The sequence below is a fragment of the Temnothorax longispinosus genome, chromosome 5, assembly GCF_030848805.1.
Source record: "Temnothorax longispinosus isolate EJ_2023e chromosome 5, Tlon_JGU_v1, whole genome shotgun sequence".
Classification (NCBI taxonomy): Eukaryota; Metazoa; Arthropoda; class Insecta; order Hymenoptera; family Formicidae; genus Temnothorax; species Temnothorax longispinosus.
The window spans coordinates 10,652,524-10,677,019 of record NC_092362.1 but is presented as its reverse complement, the minus strand read 5'-3'; the positions used below and the strand labels follow the sequence as shown (position 1 = coordinate 10,677,019).

Here is a 24,496-nt window from a genome sequence, read left to right as displayed (position 1 = left end):
TTAAAAGACGATAATAATCAACAGCAAGACGTTTGTGTGTGATAACAAATTTACAACGTAAAAATACATCACAAATATATATAATTATATGTAAAATATGTCTGTTTAATTAATAATATTCACGATATCGTGAATATTATTCACGATATCGTGAATATTATTAATTAAACAGACATATTTTACATATAATTATATATATTTGTGATGTATTTTTACGTTGTAAATTTGTTATCACACACAAACGTCTTGCTGTTGATTATTATCGTCTTTTACCGAGGCGAAAGCCTATGTCATACAAATGCTCAAAAAATAGGCGTAGCACTTGTAGCATTCCCTTCTCATTATATGCATATTAAAAAGACAGTGCTCCAAGAGCTGCTTTTTGAAGAAATACGACTTTGGAGCACTTGTGAATGCTCTAAATGCTACTTTGTCGTCCAGAATTTCATGCTACGTGTGCTCTATGTGCTCCGTATGCTGCTGCCGATGAGAGTTACAAATGCTCTTTATGCTCGTTTGATAACCCTTTCTCGGAAAGGCATAAGAATATAAAAAATACAGCCGAGTCTATATTTTCACCCATGTGCTGTTCTATTGAAGTGAAAGCTACCACATTTACAAGATAAAAATATAGCAATAACTTTCTAACCAAATATAATTGTGTACAATATATTTGGTAAATGCGGTAGTTCTTACTCAATAGAATAGGTGAAAATACTAAACTCGGCTGTATTTTCTATATAGTCCTCCCTTCCTCCTTCTCCCCGAGAACGAAAGAATTATTATGTGCGTTACTAGAATTATGTGTGTTATTCTAACTTTAAATGTTGTAATTTTATGGAATGCTACAGATATATTAATGAATAAATAATTATGCTCAGAAATACTTTATTTATCATAAATGCATTTTATGTATTTTATTTATCATGAAATGTATTTTACACAACAGATATTACATAACATGATATGACCTTTGATCTTTTTCAATTGTATTAGATTCATTAGAGTTAGATAATTGAGAAATCGACATGAATGATGGCTGCTCAAGATTATTGGGAAATGATAATGAATGAGAGACTATCGAATCATGTTTTGGTGGTGTTGATTGCTGTGTGAACTGCATGAAACATTGAGCCATAAAATTCTTAAACTGTGGATTATCGAATATCTGAGATGGTTCTGAAGGGTTCGAAAAAGGAACAAAACTTGAGCTATGGTGTGGAAGCAGAAGCGGCTGTGTATGGAAATTAGAATAATTTGATAAAGTTTGCTGATTATTTTGATTCCGAGAAGAAAATCGACTCTCTTGGGTGTGCTCTGGCGATGAGATAGATCCAAAATTTTTCTCGAAACTTGCTGATGGCGGTGAGAGAGTGGGAGGAGGCTGAGGTGTGGATGAAAAATGTTGGAATACAGGTTCTAATGTAGTATTGTGCGGAGCTGATAGTTGCTCTATTGGAGAATTTTGAAGCTCGGATATAGAAGCTGAAGGCAAATCACTTGTATTACAACGTAGATCACTCTTTGCAGTGCTTGTAGCTTTCTTTATATTATGCTCATGGCTTCTTCTTGTGATTGAAGAATTCTGCTGCTGTGATGTAGAAGTTGGAGACAAATCATTTGTACTACAACCTGGACCACTCTTCGCAATGCTTGTAGCTTTCTTTGAGTTATGTTCATGGCTTCTTCTTGTAATCTGCTTGTCATTCCTTGCTCTTCTCTTGTTTGAGGCTAGGTGGTTTACTTGATATATATAATCCGATTTTTTCACTAAAATTTTTGTTCGTTTGCAAATCTCCTCTGAAAAATTAAGAGATGGATGCGATGCACCTTAGAAAATTCTTTCTGTATGCAATATTTTATAGAAATAAAAGTTACCAATAATAGAACAAAAAATTGCATACCATACAAATCATCAAAGAGTTGGGGGTGAATCCCTACTGTATTTCTTGTACCACACGCAGAGATCCATGCTGCACTATTGCCATACAATTCGTGAATAACAGCTTTTACATAAGATTTCCAATCGTTTGTACGCTTTGTTTTTGACGAAATTAGAGCCAACTGCTGTGGCAGGACATAGAAACGGCCTCCCTGGAAGAGTGGCACCTGAAATAAGCATACATGCTAGTTAACATGTTCACAATCTAAAGTAACGTTAACTATTTAAGATATTAAAAGAAAATTTGTTTTCTTTTACCTTGTCTGGCCCATCAATAAGATATGTAGAAGGTAACTGTGACGAATAAAAAAGTATAATTTTAATTTTCTCTAGAAGTAGTCAGAGTATTGTTCACACAGAGTACATCATAAAAGACTCACCTCAATATTAAACGGTGGAGCCTCCATTCGTTCTACTTTAGTATTGTGAAGTGATTTGCATGTCTCGTATAATGCCTTTACAAATGGAGGGATGTCAGTTAATTTAGTATTGCAGTCATTGAGTACTCCATGTAGTATGTGATTTAAGAAGTTTATCACATCACCATTGCCTGCAACATTGTACAAATTATATATGTTTCTATATATTTTACAAATAGGGATTAAAAAGTTAACGTTTCATACCGTATAAGTAAATTATATTTTTTAAATTGCGCATTAAGGCAGACAAATTTTCATCCAGCGATGGTTGATTTCTTGACACTCTGCTCGATGATGAAGTGTTTATAATTTCAGGAGATGTCTCTGCAGACGTCGTTATTTCAGGCTTGCTGTTCGCTGAACTTTTAGCCTTAGTTGAATTCTCAGTACACAGCTTTTTGGCTTTCATATTTTGCACAGGGATCACTTCTGAAGTATCGTGCTCTCCAAAAATCGAATTTTCGAAAATCAAGTCAGATTCTCGTTTCTTTTGGACGCTTTCTTTGATCTTTAACTTTTCAGTTGTTGATTGCTGAGTTTCTTTCTTCTTTGCCAAAATTTGACCTGGAAAAGCTTTTTGGGACCGATCAATTAATGATCCGGAAAAAGCGTCCACATCTATTGTTCTTAAATCTCGCTCATCACCTGCAAACGAGCCAACAGAGCACAGTAGCGCCCATTAGTAAAAATAATAATAATATAATATAATATAATCAAGAGACACGGTAGTGTCTCGCTCTACCCAGGCAGGAGAATAACGTCAAATGACGTCTCTAGACGTCATTAAGACGTCTTTAGACGTTATTCTCCTGCCTGGGTAAGTACGCGCGGAGCGAAACCGCCTCGTGATTTATATAATATATAACACAAATAAAATAAAATAAAATATATAATACTTCACTTCTCAACAAAATTAAATCACTTACCAAAATGCAAAATTTTTACAGGATAGGATTTCTTCTTCTCGTCTTTTTCGTTGTTCCACCATAACTTTGTTACACATCCTACCTTTCTTTTAGTACGTGGAATCACGTCAGTTTTTACCACAGAAGAGGTCCCTTCCTCTCCACTATGTTTAGGCAACCAAAAAACCAAACAGTGAGTACCTATGGTCTCATTATTTCTTGATTTTGTACTCATTTTAGCGCTGATACTGATTACCACGAACTTGTTTACCACGAACACAGGCATAATTTTTTAGTAAACAAATGCAGTGATACGAGAAATCAGACGCGAGTGCAATATGGTGCGGTGTTCAACACCATTCGTACCACGTGTGTACGACTTTTGGTTGTGCCGTATGAGGCTGCGCCTGCACACAGGATGCGATGACACGTCATAATAAGTGATCAAGTAATAAAAAGTGAAAAAGTAGTAGTCACTCATTTAAATTGTGAAAAGCAATAAACTAGGATAGGTCGGTCCAGCCAATTGCCATTTATAAAGTTAATCACTTTTTAATAGGTAAGTTTCGTGTTTTATACCGATTATATTTGATAATGACTTTGAGAAAATAAGTGTGACTTTTAGAGCACTCTTGAAGATGCCGAAGTCGAGCCTCGAACTGGGTAAAACCTCAGTGTATAATCTGCGGAAACGTCTGCGCGCTGAAGTTGAAGAACACTCAAACTTCCAAAATCATGAAGATAATGAAGAGGAAGTGCAGATTCCAGGAACAGCAGAAGCTAACATAACTGAAGGTATTTTAAATAAATTATGTTACTGGCTGTGTGGTAATTTTTACTTCGATTATACTCCATCGGATTACATACTTCGGTTTACACCACATTGCACAGTATCGGAATAGCATAGGAATATATCCCTCATGTTATATGAAGATCCACTGTATTATCACAATTTTTATTTATTTTTCTAAAAAAAGAGTCATCCTCTGAAAATGATGATTCTCAGGATGGACATGAAGAAAATAATGCAATAGATCAGAGAAATGAGTATGCTGTACACGAAGATATTGATAGTGAAATGAGCGATGAGAGTGATGGTTCCGACAGTTCAGACCAAAATGAAGGAAATGAAGCTGGTAACAACCCACCCCTGTACGATCCACTTGAAGATTTGCAGGATGACATATCCAATGATGGCGATGATGACGACATTCGAAATTACGATAATGACGAAAATGATGACAATCGCCCTCTCTACAATGGTGCACCAATAACTGTTGCTGAAAGTATGGCTTTGATTCTGTCACTGATTTTAAATCATCAGTTAACAGGGTCATGTGTTGCTGATTTATTGCATGTGTTACATTTACACTGTATTGCTCAAGGATTGAGGAAATTAAGTTTGTATCGTTTTCGTCAGTATTTCTCATTTTCAAACGCTCCTGTGACAAAAATTTACTACTGCTCAAATTGTATGTCACTCTTAGATCAAAATTATAATGTATGTCCGGAGTGTCAGGAAAGAAACAGAGTGTCTTATTTTATGAAGTTAAATATTATAGCACAGTTAAAAAAGATTTTGAGTCGGCCAGGTAGATATGAGAGCCTACAATATAGATTTACTAGAGAAAAAATGTCGATTAATAATATTGAAGACATATATGATGGTCAACTTTATCAAGAGGAAATTAGGAATGGCTTTCTCTCTAACTCTAATATTTCTTTTCTGTGGAATAGTGATGGTGTACCTGTATTTAAATCTAAGAAATTCAGTATTTGGCCTCTTTATCTTATTATAAACGAACTGCCATATAAAATAAGGTACAAACGCGAGAATGTTGTTTTAGCTGGTCTATGGTTTGGTCCTGATAAACCAGACCCCAATTGTTTTATTCACTCTTATGTTGAAGATTTTCGTAAGATTCATACTGGTTTTAATGTGCAGATTCCTCAGAGGGAAGAACCAGTATATGTTAGAGGAAAGTTATTGTTAGGTACCTGCGATCTACCAGCTAAATCCACATTTATTAAAATAAAATCTTTTAATGGAAAATATGGATGTCCGGTATGCGAGTTTACTGGGGAAACCATACGTTTTCCTGATGGATCACACAACTTTTGTTATAGGTACGCAGAGCACTTTAATAAAAGAACCCTTAAAAATATGAATAACCATGCAAGGGAGGCTCAAAGAACAGGTGAAGCTGTATTTGGTGTAAAGAGTCAAACTGCTTTAAGACTCATTATGCCAGATTTTGTAAGAGGCATGGGCATTGATTTGATGCACATTTTGTCTGGCATAGTTAAAAAGCTTATGACTTTGCATTTTGATTCTAAATATAGTAGGCATCCATTTTCTCTTCGGTTACTTTTGCCAGTAGTTGATGAATTACTACTTAGTTTACATCCCCCAAAATTTGTTCATCAAATGATGCGAAGTCTTGAAGAGACGGCATTTTGGAAAGTCTCGGAACTAAAAACATGGTTTTTCTATTATTCAATTCCTGTTCTCAAACAATTTTTGCGAATAGAATATTTTGAACATTACTTGAAACTTGTGACAACATTGTCTTATTTAAATGCTTCAAGTATATCGGATGAAATGATAGACACAGCAAAAGAACTTCTTAAACAGTTTGTGCGAGACTTTGAGCAGCTGTATGGCATTGAATTTTGTTCAATCAATGTGCATTTACTTCTTCATTTGGCAGATTGTGTACGTGAACTAGGGCTATTATGGGCATATGCATGTTTTCCTCTTGAGGATTTAAATGGTCAAATTTTGCAAAATATTCATGGCACAAGATATGTTGATACTCAAGTTTGTAAATTTCACTGGCAATATCTGTGCGCATCAAGAAAATTACAGTCTTTACCAGAAGGCACAGTTAAAGATTTTTGCCTCCGTAAGAGGAGAAAATACTTAAAAATAACTGATAGAATTGGTGATCATTGTTTAGTCGTAGGCTCTCTTGTAGATCATATTAATGGCCAAGAACTTGTAGTTCAGGGTTTGCGAGTTTCTGGTGTAATGTATGAGAAAATTCAAATTTTTCACAGACTTCTCAAAGATGGATTATTATATGTTGCTGAGAGTTATTCCAGAGATTTGCAAACGAGATCATCTTTTGTTTCGCATCATTTAAATAATGAAAAAAAATTTGGGTCAATTTTCTCTTTTGCGAAGGTGAAAACCTGTCATTGTGAGAATAATAATTGTGGGTGTGAGAGCATATATTACGCAATATTGAAAGAAATAATAAAAGTAGGTAGTTTTAATGCATTTCATGACGAACAAGAACGTCATATACCATTACTTTATATGCACCAATTTGAAGTAGGTGTAAGGGTCTTTGCTATTCCTGTCAATAATTTAATATCTGTTTGCTTTTATATGCCTGTTAATGGTCAGATTTTCTTAGCTGAGCCAGTAAATTCAAGTGAGGTAGAATAGATTCTTTTCAGAATGGAGAAATATTTAAAAAATACGTAGAATGTATAAATTTGTAAAAATACGTAAAATATGTAAATCTGTAAAATATGTAAAAGAGATACAATTAAAAGTTAATTTGTATGAAAATTGTAAAACCAAATAAAATACAAAATCTTAAATAAAATATTAATTCTTTATTAATCCTTTTGACGAGAGCACTTTGAGCATTTATATCTAAGGTAGCATTTAGAGCATTCGTCTCCTTTCGCGAAAGAGCTCTTGTATGACACAACGCTACAAAATATGACGAGGAGCACTTGGATGACATGTCTGACCGCAACTCGAATGAACTGCAGACTACAGAGCACTGAGAATATGATGCGGAGCATTCGTAAACGGAAAAGAACAATGGAATTGAGCATATGTCGCATTTAATGATGACTTGTATGACTTATATTTTTATTTATTTTTTTGTATGACTTATATTTTATTTATCTTTCTAAGCATAATATTATGCTTAGAAAGATAAATTGAATTTTCATATTCACACGCGTGTGGCCGGGGCGTATTAAAAAAAGAGGTGTGGCCTCGGAGGGTTAATGGCCGCGTTCAGCAGACACAACTGTTGAGTTCGTCTTATCAACACTCTGCGTTGATTGGTTGGTTCTAAAAGTAGGAGCCAATCACGTTCGACTGCTACTCAGCGGCCTGGTCTGCTGAACGCGCCCAATGATGCAAGGGCATGCAGCGTTGTTACAATCATTCAAGAAAACTGTTCAACATTTTATGTGTTGCTGCAGAAGAAATTCGTAATGTCGGCGGACAAATTATACGCTAGTGGCTAGTGCTGCTAGAAAAGATCGTAGTATTTTAAGGATACATACTGTAGATGATATTGCTTGTCCCTCGGTTGCAGTTTGAAAATGTTTGATTATTAAAAACATTTGATTATTAAAATCTTACATTCAAAATAATGCTTATAGCAGATAAACAAAAATCTTGTCTGTATTATTTGACATCACACTTGTGAAAATTAAGCGTGTAAAAAATCTGCAAAAGAAATGTAAACGTGCAAAGAAACTATTGTCAATAACATCACACATACACACACAGAAGAAAATGTAAATAATTGATTTCTTTATTATTACAATAATTTGAATATTGAAATTATTTTGTACCATATGCTTTCTCACACTTATATGTATGTGATTAATAATAAAATATGTTAATGACAAATAATAAATTACAAGAGCGTATTCTGGTTTGAAAGATCTTAGGACGTTCTCCGGAAAATCGATTTTCTCTAGATTTTCTTGAAACTGTGAATATACATTAATTTATAGGTGTGCTTTATGTGTAGTATAAATTTTAGTACCTCTTGCGGTATTAAAAATCGAGATACTGAGGTTCAAAGTTTTAACTTTTAACACGGAATTCCTATTCCAAGTATTGTGAAACAGACATTTTAATAAATTGTGAAAAAAGTTTTTTCTAAATGTTTTTGAAAAACTAGTATCTATATGATGCTTTATAAAAATAGAAATTAATAATATGCGATAAGTTTCAATACCCTTGCGGTACTCGTTTTCGAGAAATACTTGTGTAAAGTACGCGATTTGAAGTTAACTTCTTATTTTTTAGTTGTTATATGTAATATTTAGTAAATTAACTTTAGTAAAATAAATTTTTCTTTTTAAGCATGAATACAAGTTGAGTATGACTGGAGCCGAAGAAGGTCTTTAAAAATAGGTATTTTTCAGGAATTTTTTATAGGGGAACGAAGAAAGCGAATAACGTTAAACTTTGCATGTTCTTTTAATCTTATTTTAAAAATCTGTTTTTATTTTTTAAGTAAGAAAAATATTCTTCTCTTTTGTTACTTTTATGTTATATCTTGATCACTAAAAGACGTAAGTATGAGAGACGAAGTAAATGATTCTAGCTGTTCTAGGTATCAGAAACGTAAAAACAAAAAATTTTCTTATTCAAAATAAGTGGCTATCGTCTGAACTAGAATAAACATTTTTTTTAAATAAAATACTAATAAAATTTTGAAAAAAGTTATAATATTTTTAATAAAAAAGCCGCTCAGAATGGAAATATTGATGATTTAGTTCTAGTTCAGACGATAGCCACATTTTTCCTGCAGAATAAGAAAATTTTAGCTTTTTGCGTTTTAGATACCTAAAACAGCTATAATTATTTACACCGTCTGTCATACAGCATTTATAGTGACCAGGATATAACAGAAAAAAGAGCATTTTTGTTACTTAAAAAATAAAAATAAATTTTTAAAATAAAGTGAAGAAAACATGCAAAGTTTAACGTTATTCACTGTCTTCGTTTCCCTATAAAACATTCCTAAAAAATATATATTTTAAAGATCTTTTAAATTAGAATATCTCCGTTAATAATTCTTTACATTCTCTTCCTGACGTGTGTGTGAAGCTATCGTCTCATTTTGCAGAAACTCACAAATTATTGAGAGTTCTGGCTTCCTTTTCAATAGTTCTAGAGTTCCTGATAGTTTAAACAAATAGTTTTGGCCATTAAAGCCAAAAAACGCGTCAGTACAAACTGAGACGCTAGGTTCACGCAGCGTCTCACTTTGTCCTACACAAGTTCCACCACTGTATCTTATTAGATTTTGCAAGATCTATAGTTCTATAACAGTTCTATAAAGAGTTCTGCCATATAAAAGCAAAGAAATTAATTATAAAGTACTAAAAAAAAATTACAATGCAACGAGTATACCGAGTTGAGACGCCAGTTGAAATCTCGGAGTTCCGGTTTATGTAAAATATTTTTCGAGTAGTTTTGAGCATATTGAAACATTTTCTAAAGAGTTCCGAGTGTTAGAATCTTTGTGTTATATTTAAAAAAATTAATATTAGCCGAAAAGTAATCATGACAGAAGAAAATGAGACGCTGTGCAAATCTCGGAGTTTTGGCTTATATAAAATATTTTTCGTATAATAGTTCTGAGCATACTAAAGCATTTTCTAAAGAGTTCCCGCCACTAGCTACGTTGTATATATATGCTTATTAACTTTAGCAAACACTAGCTACGTTGTATAATTTTTAAATAAATTAACTCTCAGTTACCTTACCTGGGTCTGAGAGACTCTGCACATTGTTAAAACGTGCAGGGTTTTCAAGACATTCATAAAACCCATGTATCTTTTTTTAGTCAGTACTACATCAATTTAAAAAAAAGCAAAATTTTTCGCTTTTTTAGAAAAACACGTCTTCCTTTTTTTTTAAATAACATTTACATTTTTTAACTTGAAATAATCTAACTTGCACAGTCTTGTAGATCTTTAAAAAACGCATCGATTAAAAAAAAGACACTTCAAATTGATGCATTTGTCTTAAAGATTCAAGCTGGAGAAAATGGCAGGGGTCTCTCAGACCTTGGTGAGGTAATATCGGGGTGTAAAAACGTAAGGTAACTGAGGGTTAATACCGCTCGAAAATCAGGAATTTATCGAAAATAAGGTGAGACGCTGGCCGTATTTCGAACAGTTCTGTGAGTTCTGTTATAATTCTCGTGTAGTTCTAAACGTGTTCTAACGTTGTCCCATTTTATTCTGGCAATAAGCATTATTTATTCATTTTTTAAATAATTCTTATCGCTCGAGAAAAGACCCTATTCTCGATAAATTCCTGACTTTCGTGCGTTATTAATTTATTTAAAAATTATACAACATTGCCAATGCCCGGAACTCTTTATAAATTGTTATAGTATGCTTAGAACTGTACGAAAAATATTTTATATAAGCCAGAACTCCGAGATTTTCTACAGCGTCTCACCCATATACCGTAAATGCGTCTTTCTTGGGCGATAAAAATTATTTAAAATATGAATAAATAATGTTTATCGTCAGAACTCTTTAGAAAACGTTAGAACACGTTCAGAACTATACGAGAATTATAATAGAACTCACTGTTACCCATGTGTATTGTTTATTTAAGAAAGTGTTTTTATTTTTATCCAATTATCCTTCTGTTGTTGCTCGTAATTTGGCCGCTTGAACATGCATAGGTAAAATAAATTTAATAAGAGTGCAAGAAACATTATAAACTACCATTTTTTTCTCAATATAGTTAATAATATAATTATTGGTATGCATTTAAATATTAAATTTAAAATTTATTGTGCTAAAGTAAAGGTTTTTAATGTAAGACTTTTTTAGATAAAAAAGCATAGAACTGTAATTTCTATACATTTTACATTTACGAATTTTAGTTTTTATGTTTATAAATATTTATTTAATTAATTATATTTTTGCAATCTCTATATATATTTATAAATTTCAAATATATATATATATATACATATATATAATATATATATATATATATATATATATATATATATATATATATATATATATATACATATATATATATATATATGTATATATTTATTTATTTATTTAGTTATAAATATAAAAGTTAAAATTTGTAAATATACAAGCAAATGTGTAACGTATAACGGGTATAGCGTATCGTCGATTTGTCAACTCGAGAATCGGCACTCGGCGAGACACGAGACGCGATACTCGAAATGCGTGGCATCGTGGTATAGCCGGCCCGTGCAAAGCGGCAATGTCACAGCTCAAGAGAGACAGCAGATCGTATGTCTGCTCTTCTTTCCCCGCTCGAAGCTTGCCGAGTGCCTAGCGTACACGGACAGAGGAGGGGCTTGCATATCCCCTCCATCTGAGTAGTTTGGACACGAACCATAGCATGGATACGAACCCATGTATCGTTACCCATGCGTTACCCGAGTCCTCTCTGATCGTTACCGAGCGTAACGCCGTAGTTGACGTTCACTTTCTCAGAGGGCAGATTAGGACAAACGTCTGTGGCGACGCCAGCCACGCCATTGGTCAGAAGCCTTCGACCAGTCAGCAACCATCTACATGGTTGTGCGCTCAACGGGCCGGTGCCCGGTGCATTTGTGAACGCTTGAGATATCGTTCAGTTGTCTCTACGGTCTCTTCGAGTACGCATCACGTTGATCTGTACGCGGCATCTTGAAAGCATTGTAAATTGTAACACGATAACTAAATATATATACGTAGTGTGGAATTCCGAAGCAATCATTCTTGCGAACCCCCACACGTACTGGTGACCCCGACGTGATACCAACGAGAAGGATCGAGAACCGCCTCGGGGGAGACTTTCGACATGCCGATCGACCGTACGCCCCGCCGCAACACGGGCGATGACGACCAGAACGAGAACGCCGGAGAGAATCAGACCCCTCTGATTACGCTCGCCGAGCAAGGTAACGAGCAGATCGCACACGATACGCGACCGGGCATCTCCGCTCAGACGGGAGCCACGTGACGGGATGCACGTTCTGGCGCGACCACGCGAAGACCTGGTTCACGCAGCTAGAAGCCAAGTTCCGCGCTCACAACGTCAGATCCGACGGCCTCAAGTTCTGTGTATTCGTAGACAACCTAGATAAAGAATCGATGCTCGAAATCGCGGACATAATCGAGTCGCCGCCGACGGCAGATAAGTATCAAAAGCTCAAGGAGACGCTCATTTGTCGACTCACCGATTCAGACGAGAAACGCTGGAGAAAACTACTTACCGACGTAGAATTAGGCGACAGAAAGCCGACTCATCTCCTCCGCGAGATGCGACGCCTCACAAACAATTCGGTCGACGAGCAGTTGTTACAGACGCTCTGGTTGCAGCGTATGCCCTCGCGCGTGCAGGAACTACTTTCTGTAGTCGAGGGAGTCCCCCTCGATAAAATGGCCGAGCTGGCCGACAAGGCACTCGAGAGGACCGTCCCTGCTGTTGCAGCCGTCGCAACCGTCGCAGCCGTTGGCACCTCGTCGCAGAGTATGGACCCGGAGTTGATGTCGTCGATCAACGAACTCACCCGGCAACTACAACGACTCACCGCAGGCAAAGGTGAAGGACACCGAGCCCGCCCGAAGCGAAGGGAGCGCAGTAAGTCTCGTGGCCGTACCCGAGACCAGTCGAAGTCCTCCAAGTACTGTTTTTATCACTCTAAGTTCGGTAAGAACGCCAGGAACTGCACAGAACCGTGCGCATGGATTAAACAGCCCGCCGTCAAGGCCGCCGACCAGGCGGAAAACTGAGCAGGACATCGCAGGAGGCGGCGTGCGATGGCCCTTTTAGCGGAAACCGCCTGATCGTCCAAGACAAGGTAACCGGCGCCAGATTTCTTGTCGATACGGGAGCCGACATTTCGGTGCTTCTCCGATCTTGGAGAGCACGCGGTCAAACACCATCAAGTTTCCAACTCTTCGCGGCGAATGGAACAGTTATCTCCACTTACGGAAGACGGAAGGTTCCCTGGGGTTACGCCCCAGGGGTTCACCTTTCCCTGGGGTTACGCCGAGACTTTGAGTGGGTTTTCCTCGTCGCCGATGTCAGCCAGCCCATTATCGGAGCCGACTTCCTCAAACACTACGGCTTACTGGTCGACCTTAGCAGGAAGCGCATTGTCGACGGAGTGACTGGACTGCAACGTCCGTGTCAGCTTATCCGTAACAAAACCTCAGGGGTATCCATAGTTCACGGTAATAACCCGTATAACGATTTGTTGCGAGAATTTCAGGAGATCGCTACGCCTAATAAAACCCATAAGGTCGTGAAGACAGGAGTGAGACACCACATCGTCACCAAGGGACAGCCGGTAGCAGAGCCCATGCGCAGACTCTCGCCTGAGAAATACCGGATTGCCAAGGCTGAGTTCGAGGGAATGCTTGCGGCAGGAATATGCAGACGCTCCAGCAGCCCGTGGGCAGCACCACTTCACCTCGTTCCCAAGAAGTCCGGAGACTGGAGAGCATACGGCGACTATCGCGGATTGAACCGCGTCACCGAAGTTGACAGGTACCCGATATCCCATATCGGCGATTTTTCGCACCGTTTGAACGGCCGTACAGTTTTCTCCACGATAGACCTGGAACGCGCATATTACCAGATCCCCATAGCGGAAGAGGACCAACCTAAAACCGCGATCATAACCCCTTTCGGGTTGTTCGAGTTTTTAGTAATGACTTTTGGCCTTAAGAACGCTGGCCAGTCATTTCAGCGGTTCATTGACTAAGTCCTACGCGGATTAGATTTCTGTTTTGCATACCTGGATGACATCCTCGTCGCGTCGAGGAACCACGAAGAACATCGCAAACACCTCCGCATCATATTCGAGCGACTACGACAGTATGGCGTTACGATAAACCCCGTCAAGTGTCACTTCGGAAAATCCGCCGTCACCTTCCTAGGTTATCACATTGACGAAAACGGGTCCCGCCCACTACCCTGAGCACGTAGAGATAATTCAGAATTACGCTCAACCTCAAACAATTTCTGAACTCCGCCGATTTATAGGTATTTTGAACTTCTACCGACGTTTCTGTAAGAACGCAGCTCACGTACTAGCACCGCTACACGAGCTCATCCGCGGCGCCAAACGCAAGGACAAACGCCCCGTGCCATGGACGCCCGAGACTACAGAAACATTTAATAAGTGTAAGCGACTTTTGGCCGACGCTACCCTACTTGCGCATCCGCGCGAAAGAGCTGACCTCACCCTCACCACCGACGCGTCGGACGTCGCAATGGGCGCAACGTTAGAACAGAGGAGAGACGGTATCTGGGAGCCTCTCGGATTCTTCTGACGCAAGTTCTCGGAACCTCAAAAAAAGTACAGCGTTTACGATAGGGAGCTCATCGCGGCCTATGAGGCAATCAAATATTTCAGACCATGGATAGAAGGACGCAGACTAATCCTGAAAACGGATCATAAACCGCTTACGTTTGCATTCCAGCAACGAGCTGCTAAAGCCTCTCCGCACCAATGGAGACAACTCGATTTCATCGGTCAATTCACCACAAACATCTTCTTCATCAAAGGAGCAGACAACGACGTCGCCGACGCGCTATCACGCCTCAATTCCATAGAACTACCGACGATAACTAGCACGCAAAAGATCGCTAACGCACAAAAAGAAGACGAAGAACTCCAGACTCTCATCGAATCCGACTCAGTGCTGAAACTCAAGAAATTGAGAGTTGACGACTCAGAAGATGTCATATACTGCGACGTGTCGACACCCGAGATCCGCTCGTATATTCCCAAGGCGCTTCGACGCCGCATATTCGACGTGGGGTACACAACTCTTCACACCCCAGTGGACGTGCCACCAAGAAGCACATCCAGAAACGCTTCGTATGGCCCAGCATGGCCAAAGATATCATCGATTGGGCTCGCACGTGTTTAGCATGTCAGCGAAGCAAGATCTCGAGACACGTACACTCCGAAGCTCAACACATACCTGTACCTTCGGCACGCTTCAGATATGTCCACGTAGATATCATCGGCCCGCTCACGGTCTCGGACGGATACAGACATTGCCTGACCATGATCGACCGCTACTCCAGATAGCCAGAAGCTGTGCCTTTAAAGACCATCTCGACAGACAAAGTCGTCGACGCCTTTTGGTCCACCTGGATCGCTCGTTACGGAGCCCCCAGGACCATCACCTCCGACAGAGGCAGCCAATTCGAATCCGCAATATTCGACTCCTTCACCAGACTTTTAGGCTGTTTCAGATCCCGCACCACGGCGTACCATCCCGCCTCGAATGGCATTATCGAGCGCTGGCACCGTTCTCTCAAGGCAGCCTTGATGTGCCGCAACGGCAAGCAGTGGACCAAGATATTGCCAACCGTTCTACTGGGTTTAAGGACCAGCACCAAGGAGGACATCAACGCCTCACAGCAGAAATGCTCTTTGGAGAGAACCTCGCTCTTCCCGGAGAATTCTTCCTTGATTTAGACGTCCCCACGGACCCCGCGTGTTTCGTGTCGCACCTACGAGAATACCTACAAACGGTTCGCCCCAGTCCTACAACTCACCACCATAAAGGAAAAGTTTTTCTGTTTAAGGACCTAGCTACTTGCAGCCACGTGTTCGTCAGGGTCGATAGCAACAGGAGGCCTCTCCAAGCTCCTTACGAAGGCCCTTACCAAGTCCTGGAACGAGACGACAAGGTCTATAAAATCTTAATCAAAGGCCAACCTGCCACCATTTCCATAGACAGAGTTAAACCAGCCCACTTCGAGAACGACGTCTTACGAACGCCAACCGCGTTTGATCAACCGCAGGACGTAGCCACACCTGGTTCAAGCGCACCTAAGGTCTACCAAGGACCCAGAGCCAAGAAGTTCGTCACCTTCGCTCAACCCGCTCAGCCACTAAGGGGGGGGGGTAGTGTGGCGACGCCAGCCACGCCATTGGTCAGAAGCCTCCGACCAGTCAGCAACCATCTACATGGTTGTGCGCTCAACGGGCCGGTGCCCGGTGCATTTGTGAACGCTTGAGATATCGTTCAGTTGTCTCTACGGTTTCTTCGAGTACGCATCACGTTGATCTGTACGCGGCATCTTGAAAGCATTGTAAATTGTAACACGATAACTAAATATATATACGTAGTGTGGAATTCCGAAGCAATCATTCTTGCGAACCCCCACACGTCCCCCGAAGCCGGATGGCCGCTCTCAGGTTTCTCTCTGATCGAGGTATTCGGCGAGTATGTATGTATGTATGTCCGCGATTTTCTCTGAAATTACTGGACGGATTTGGATGCGGTTTTCACTATTCTATAGAGCAATCCCCCAGGAAGGTTTTAGTTCATAAAATATCGTGTTAAAACATCAGGGAGCAATAAGGAAATATGCGATAATAATTATAACAACTAATAAATTATTATTTTTTATTCATATTAATTTAATGAAGCACTAAAAAAGTATAAAATAAATTTTTTAAAAATAGATACGACTTTAAAAAAAGCTGTAAAAAGTATTTAAAAAATTAAAAAAATTGAAAAAAGCTTTAAAAAGTTTAAAATAATACTTTTAAGAATTTCTTTCAATTTTTTAAAGTTGGTGCCAAATTAATTTAGTAATTATTAATTTGAATAATTAAAAAGAATTCTTAAAAGTTTTCCAAATCTCCATGATTACTCTAATTTCCGTAAAGTTTGTGTTAAGCTGAAATTTGTTTTTATGGATAGAGTGTCAATAAAGAAAGGTTGGTATTGAATTTGGTGATGATTGGTGAAGAGGTTATTTTGATTTCTGTTTTAACAAATCTCCGAGTTTGTCCTAATTTCCGTACATTTTGTGATATTGAGCTAAATTTTTTGATGAATAGATTATCATTAAAGGAAGGTTGATATTGAATTTGGCGTCAATCGTTGAAGGGGTTATCGATTTATGTTTAAAAAAAATGTAAAGTTATACATGTAAGCTTAAATTCAGCGAAATCGGTGAGGAGGGAGCTCTCCTTCAGATTTACCTAATCTTATATAGAATATCATTAAAGGAAGGTTGGCATTTACTTTGGCGAGAATCGGGGAAGGGGTTACCGATTTCTGCAAGAAATTTATACTTAACACTGGGAGGATCCTGTATTGACATTGTCGTCGATCCGGGGATACCGATTTATGCCTAAATAGAGTATAAGTTATATGTTATACATGTATTCTTATATAGAACTTCATTGGTAGTTGTATCACAAAACCCATTTTCATAGAAATCTTTTAAAATTTGAACAGCATATTAATGTAAACACGCTCTACACACACGTGCAAGTAGAAAAAGCTTGACTATACCAAAGTTGAAATAATGGAAATCAAACTTAGCACTTTTTACATGTATCGTAGAACGAAAACGGCTTCCTATATCACGTTTGTAATTGTAGCGATCAAACTACTCATAGGATTTTAATGAAAAACAAAGAGATGACAAAAGAGACTTGTAAAAATATTCTTACAAAAGTACAAGACCCTTATCTATTTAGTTTTGAAGCAATTGTTACACAAAGTACACAATTTCTCATAGCGATGGACGCATACGACAGCTAACCTGTAAAGATCTTGCAACACTGCGCATATGAAGATTAGATATATATGTAGTTCAGACATTGCCGCTAAAGCTTTAAGTCTTTTCTTTAATACTATTTTTTTCATTAATCTTCCTTTGTAACGTTCAACAGACATTTTCGCTTCTATTTCTTCTATTTATTCAAAATAACCTCGATAGCATACTGGTATACTGACATTATTGATGCGAGTGAAAACAGTAAAAACAGTACAAGCTCAGTCAAAAGTTTTACACAGATAAGTAGAGTTTTTATACATTATCGTATTGCAGTGTGACCATTATTTTTTACTAATACTGTCGCGATACAACTACCTTAAAGGAAGGTTGGTATTGAATTTGGCAAAGATCGTTGAAGGGGTATTCGATTTTTTTATTAAAAAATGTATATATTACTCTATATATGTATATGTAATCTTATATAGAGCATTATTAAAGGAAGGTTTTGGTATTGAATTTTCTGATGATCTGAGAAGAGATTACCGATTTCTGCTTTAAAAATGTGTGAAATTTTCTACCTCTATTTCATATACAATGCTTTTTATTATAAATTTACAAATATAATAAAAAAAGTGTTCAATTTAGTGCAGATTGCTTCTACAATTTGGCAAATTTCTCATAGATAAAACTTTATGAGCGAAAAAAAATGATCAGGAAGCAGTTTTAGATAAAAATTTAGAAATGCCGCAAGAATCAATGTAAAATTACTATATATATGTTGGTGTATATGTACTTATATGTGTATATATGTATTACATACATGTATGTGTATATGTGTATATATTCAAACGTATCGCTCTTTTATTTCCATCTCATAAATGATTATATCTATAAGTTACTGGTTTCACATATTATATGTCAATTTGATAATCTGTCAATATATATACGATACGTTGGACTATCGATACTCGAATGTATCGATATGAAAAAGTGACGAATTGTACACTAACCGTCAGTACATACATACGTATTAAACTATCGACATATAGTATGGACTACGTGATCCCTATATGACAGCCTTCAAAAAGTGTTTGGTAGAGTTGACCTCTACCTCGTTCCCTCTTTGTCTGTACGCACTGGATAGAAAAAGACAGCTTGACCTCTACCAGTTGCTATCTCTTTTCTTCCACCGGTGTGAGTCGCCGGTCATATTTTTCTATACCTGTGCGCAGTCCATACTATATGTCGATGTATTAAACAGTAAATCATTTCGTTATATGAATCAGGAAACAATAATACAGGAAAAAGATATAAAGGATTAAGAGATCGTGAGAGTAAGAGAAACGAGGAAACCTCTGGTGGAAGTCTACCATATTTTTGGTAATTATTCTCTTAAAAAGATATATTTCATTTAAAAAGCTTTCTATATGAGAAAGCCTGAGGTATAATTATAAAAAAATTATATATTTGGAAAAAAAAAACGGGCACAGTTGTTACTGTGCCCGTTTTTTTATGATTGATCTTGTCCTAGGTTTATGGAAGATGATAAAACCTATTGTTTACCTATTTAATTATTGTTTCCATAAATAAGTACTTTGTTACTCACTTAAATATTCCGCAAAGGCAATGGATCTCATTACTTATAAAGTGGTTCTCATTGCCCGGTGCCTGAGGTAATGGAAACTTATTTTGATTTTTAAAAAATGTTTATTTTTTGTTGATTTTATTAGAATTTAATACTTATGTTATACCAAATTGAAGCTTAATGTTTTTCGAATTTAATTACTAAAAGTTCCAATAAATATTTGGTGTATATATAATATTATATATATATATATATATATATATATGGGTCATTCTTTCTCAACGTTACCCATGCTGCCCATTTCATATTTGATCTAATTTTCAAAAAATTCTTAAAATTTACAGAAAAATGTAAGCTTTCGAATGGTGCGTGGCTAAATTACCGAATTCAGTCAGATCATTCTCAAAATTTGGGAAAAGTGAAGAACAATTTTATGAAAACGTTAACCCTTCAAAGTACACATTTTTCAGAACATTCATTTTTCATGAAAATTTATATCTAGAGGTTTTTGAGGTCGCTGATTACAAATCTGTTACCAGTTTTTTTAAATTTAAGATGGCGGACTAATATAGCGGACAAAATTTTGAAAAATAATGTTAATGAAATGAAACTTGGTAGGTGGGGGTTTTTGAAATTACCGATTACGAATCCACCATTGGATTCTCAAAATTCAAAAGGGCGGATCTAATATGGCGGACATATTTTTAAAAAATAATGTTAATTCCATGAAATCAGATATATGTAGGGATTTTTGAGGTCGGTAATTACAAATTCATTGTTGGATTTTCAAAATTCAAGATAGCGGATCTTAATCCGCCATTTTTAATTTGATTTTTTTTTAATTTTTTAGGCGACTTTTAGGAAAATCCAACAATGAATTTGTCATTAGCGACCTCAAAAATCCCTACATATATCTGATTTCATGAAATTAGCATCATTTTTTAAAAATATGTCCGCCATATTAGATCCGCCCTTTTGAATTTTGAGAATCCAATGGTGGATTTGTAATCGGCGATTTCAAAAACCCCTACCTACCAAGTTTTATTTTATTAGCATTATTTTTCAAAATTTTGTCTGCCATATTAAATCCGCCATTTTAAATTTAAAAAAACTCATAACAGATTTGTAATCAGCGACCTCAAAAACCTCTAGATATAAATTTTCATAAAAAATAAATGTTCTAAAAAATGTCCCTGGTAACCAGTCCATTGCAATTCTGCTGTAAAAAACTGCACGAAAAGTCGTGCATTAACTTTCGGGCAGATCATGCGTTTTCTATTTCCAATTTTGACTATTTTTCTGTTGACAGAAACTTGTTCTTGTCGTAGTGCAACAGAATTGTGATTGTGGAAGATATGTGTATGCATTTACATATAGCAGAATAGTGCAAGAAATGCGGTAGATGCTTGCGCAAATCGCAGTGCAACATAATCGCGCCAGATTTGTAGCAGCGTCTACTGCTACCCATACAGCACAAAATATTTTTAAAATATTTTTTAAGAAGATTAAAATAATTTACAAAAATATTTTTTATATTTATAGCACCGCAGTGGTGTTGGGTAAGCCTTGCGTTGTATTGCTGGCGAAGATTGTCGCAAATGTCATGATTTTGCTTCGCGCTTCACCGGAGGCCTGCTTATATTAGATCCCAACTAAAATTTACTTGCGAGTTAATTTTACTATTATGCGCCGCCTAGCGGCATCGTTGCAAACTAGCACATACAGCAGAATTCAACAAGAATTACGGCAGATGCTTGCGTAAGAAGTAGAGCAGCAGAAATACAAATAATTTTGGCAGAAATAAACAAAACAAGGCAAATGAGAGCTCGTTCGCGACGATGGACGGGCGACAGTAATAAAATATTACAAATTGAATAAAATATATATAATAAAGTAAACGTTTCGGTCCTTGGTTTGGACCCTCCTCAGTACATATAGCTGGTCAAGTGAAATGCAGTGGTCACAAGTAGTAAAAAATGCAGTTATTCCGCTCTCCGATTATGAGAGTGTGGATCTCGTATCCTCAACGTGACTGTTACCTTAATTCCATAAAAAGAAATAAATTAAACAAATTGTAACGATGCGTCTTGCAAAGCATCGTTCCCGCGCACCACCCGCCGCGCCGGATGCCGCCCGAACGAATTTTTTTATCTTTTGAAACGCACCGTGTGCGCGGGAAATCCGCCGCACCGCACGACGCCGACGAGCGCCGAAGCGAGCCGATCCCCGTCGAAGCGAGCACGCGGGATCGCGCCGCTCCCACCACCGCGGCATCGCCTGACGATCGGCCTCCCTCCTGCCAAGCTCACCGCGCCGAGCGGTATAAAAAGCCGGCGCGCTCGACGAAGAGGCACTTCGTCTTTACCACGGCTCTCCGCTATTCCTGACGAAGCTACCTTCCGAATCCTAGGGCAACACGCACAACGAGGTCCAGAGTTCTGGTTCTCGACTGAGGGTTCTCAGAGTGTTTCCGAGCTCCCTGGCACTTACCCCGACGGCCACGGCACCGTGGGGTCGAGCGTGCTCGGCCTCGTAGCGAGGGTTCTCGCGACCGTAACCCCGGGATTCCGCAATCCTCCGTCGTACATATCGCGCTCCCGCCCACGTTATCAGCCTACCGATAATCCAGATACCACGTCGAGTGCACATGCACTCCCGTCCTTATAAACGCCGCGTCCAGTTGAAGACCCGCGTTCCGATATCCCGTATACCGCGTCGAGTGCACCGGCACTACCGACCAATGTAATATACCGCGTCCCGTTATTCGTTGTGTGTAATACCGAATCCCGAGTATCACGTCGAGTGCACATGCACTCCCGTCATTGTAAACGCCGCGTCCAGTTGAAGACCCGCGTTCCGATATTCCGTATACCGCGTCGAGTGCACCGGCACTACCGACCAATGTAATATACCGCGTCCCGTTATTCGTTGTGTGTAATACCGAATCCCGAGTACCACGTCGAGTGCACATGCACTCCCGTCATTGTAAACGCCGCGTCCAGTTGAAGACCCGCGTTCCGATATTCCGTATACCGCGTCGAGTGCACCGGCACTACCGACCACTGTAATATACCGCGTCCCATTATTCGTTGTGTGTAATACCGAATCCCGAGTACCACGTCGAGTGCACATGCGCTCCCGTCATTGTAAACGCCGCGTCCAGTTGAAGACCCGCGTTCCGATATTCCGTATACCGCGTCGAGTGCACCGGCACTACGGACCACTGTAATATACCGCGTCCCGTTATTCGTTGTGTGTAATACCGAATCCCGAGTTGAATAAAGTGAATGTTACTGGTACGTTGCAAATTGATTATTGTCTCTGGGCCTTTCATCGAACTCCCGATCCCGTAAACTAGTCCGCGTTCGATAAAGTCAGGCCGTTACAAAATATATATAGTCATACCTTAAAAAGTGATCACAAGAGTTACCTGACAGTCAAATTGATGAGATATACGACACCATCTCTCCGCGTAATACAATAAGTATTACGCGGCATTTTTGACTACTTGTGACCACTGCATTTCACTCGACCAGCTATATGTACTGAGGAGGGTCCAAATCAAGGACCGAAACGTTTACTTTATTATATATATTTTATTCAATTTGTAATATTTTATTACTGTCGCCCGTCCATCGTCGCGAACGAGCTTTCATTTGCCTTGTTCTTTTTATTTATCGTTATTGAGAGCGTTATCTTTGTCATTTTGGCAGAATATACCGTACATCTGATTTATCAAACATTTTTCGAAATTCGTAACGCCAAAATGGACCGTATAGCCTACATCTCACAACACGAAGCTATAACAGTTTCACAATCTCCACTTAACTTACAGTAATTATTTCTATAAATATTTATATAACATAAATTAAAAACAACTTTAATAATATTGATGATAATTATTTACACTTTATTTTAAAATATTTATTATAATCTTTTAGATACTTTTATTTTCCGGACATTATAATATTTACAAAATATTCAACGTATATATTTTCAAAATATTTAAATTTTTTTTATAAATATTTTATAAATATTTTGTGCTGTCTGGGAGTTTAGCGCGCTCGGCTGTTCTTTTTCTGACGGGCAGACGCTTGCACGCTTTTTTCGCATTTCTGTCACTCGGATCTATACGGCAAAAACAACAATTTAAGCGACATTATACACTTGTGAAATTTTGCTGCAAATATGTTTCACGAGTCTAGCACATTCGACTGCTCTTTTTCTCACGGGCAGAAGCTTGCACGTTCTTTTCACGTTTCTGCCGGTCGAATCTGTACTCAAAACTCTGCTGCAAAAAGCAGTCGAGTGTGCGTGAAGAGTCTAACGCGATTTGCTGTTATTTTTCTGTTGGGCAAATACTTCCATATTGTTTTCACATTTTTGCTGCATGTTTACTTTTAACAAATAGTATAAAATTTTACAGTAGCTTCTTACAACAGACTACTGCAATAGTACAGTAAGTATCGTTCAATCACAGATATTATGCACTTCTGCGCAATTTTGGACTGTTTTCTTGCGCACTTCTTCGGGACTGTTTGGGCGCGTAGTGAGTACGCCGAACGGAACGCCGGATCCGTCCGGAGAAGACGCGAGATCTCACGTGCGGCTCCGCTTTGTTTTTTCGATTGAGTAACGGCCTAGCCTTGCGATTGAACGCGAACTAGCCGTTCAGGGATGCGGATCAGGGATGCGATGGAAGACCCAGAGACAGTGATTAACTTGTAATATAAAATAAAACGTTTATTCGGTATGATAGATCTAAAGTGACGAAGCGCGGTACATACAGAAATGGTAGTGCTAATGCACTCGGCGCGATTTGACGGACTCACGGAGCGCGGTCCTTTACAGAAAATGGTAGTGCTGATGCACTCGGCGCGATTTGACGGACTTACGGAGCGCGGTCCTTTACAAGATGCATACGGAAGCGCGGTGTTCCAGCATGATCTCTACTACGCGGCGCGGTACATGGCACGGTATTAGCACGCGGGCGGATACGCGATAGATATAGCGGAGGATTGCGGATTCCCGGGGCTATGGTAACGAGAATCTTCGTTACGAGGCCGAGCACACTCGACCCCGCTTGACCGTGGCCGTCGGGAGTGAGTTTATCGGAGTGCGGGGACACCTGAGAACTCTCGGTCGGGGCTCAGACTCTGGACCCCGTTTGGTGTGTCCCCTGGGAGTTTGGATGGTAGGCTTCGTCGGGAGCAGCGGAAAGCTGTCGTGAAGACGAAGTGCCGGCTCCTGTCGGAGCGCCGGCTTAATTACCCCGGCGCGGCGGGTTCGTTGGGAGGGAGGCCGGTTGTCAGGCGAGCCGCGTGGGGA

At 38.7% G+C, this 24,496-nt stretch overlaps 3 protein-coding genes across 4 annotated transcripts in view; 1 reads left to right on the top strand and 2 right to left on the bottom strand.

The window, feature by feature from the left end:
• The window catches only part of LOC139813675 (uncharacterized aarF domain-containing protein kinase 5-like), a 122,582-nt gene that overhangs the window by 37,014 nt on the left and 61,072 nt on the right, over positions 1-24,496 (bottom strand). The window lies entirely within an intron of this gene.
• On the bottom strand, positions 913-3,038 carry LOC139813419 (uncharacterized). The gene is made up of 5 exons (XM_071778924.1): positions 2,566-3,038; positions 2,323-2,492; positions 2,201-2,236; positions 1,905-2,109; positions 913-1,800 (listed from the first exon to the last, which is right to left on the bottom strand). Exons 1-5 carry the CDS (start codon positions 2,768-2,770, stop codon positions 953-955), a joined length of 1,464 nt encoding a protein of 487 aa, XP_071635025.1. The 5' UTR covers positions 2,771-3,038; the 3' UTR covers positions 913-952.
• Positions 3,038-11,745, top strand: LOC139812779 (uncharacterized). Its single transcript, XM_071777871.1, has 3 exons — positions 3,038-4,061; positions 4,244-6,299; positions 11,547-11,745. The coding sequence occupies exons 1-3, from the start codon at positions 3,905-3,907 to the stop codon at positions 11,743-11,745; spliced, it is 2,412 nt and encodes an 803-aa protein (XP_071633972.1). The 5' UTR covers positions 3,038-3,904.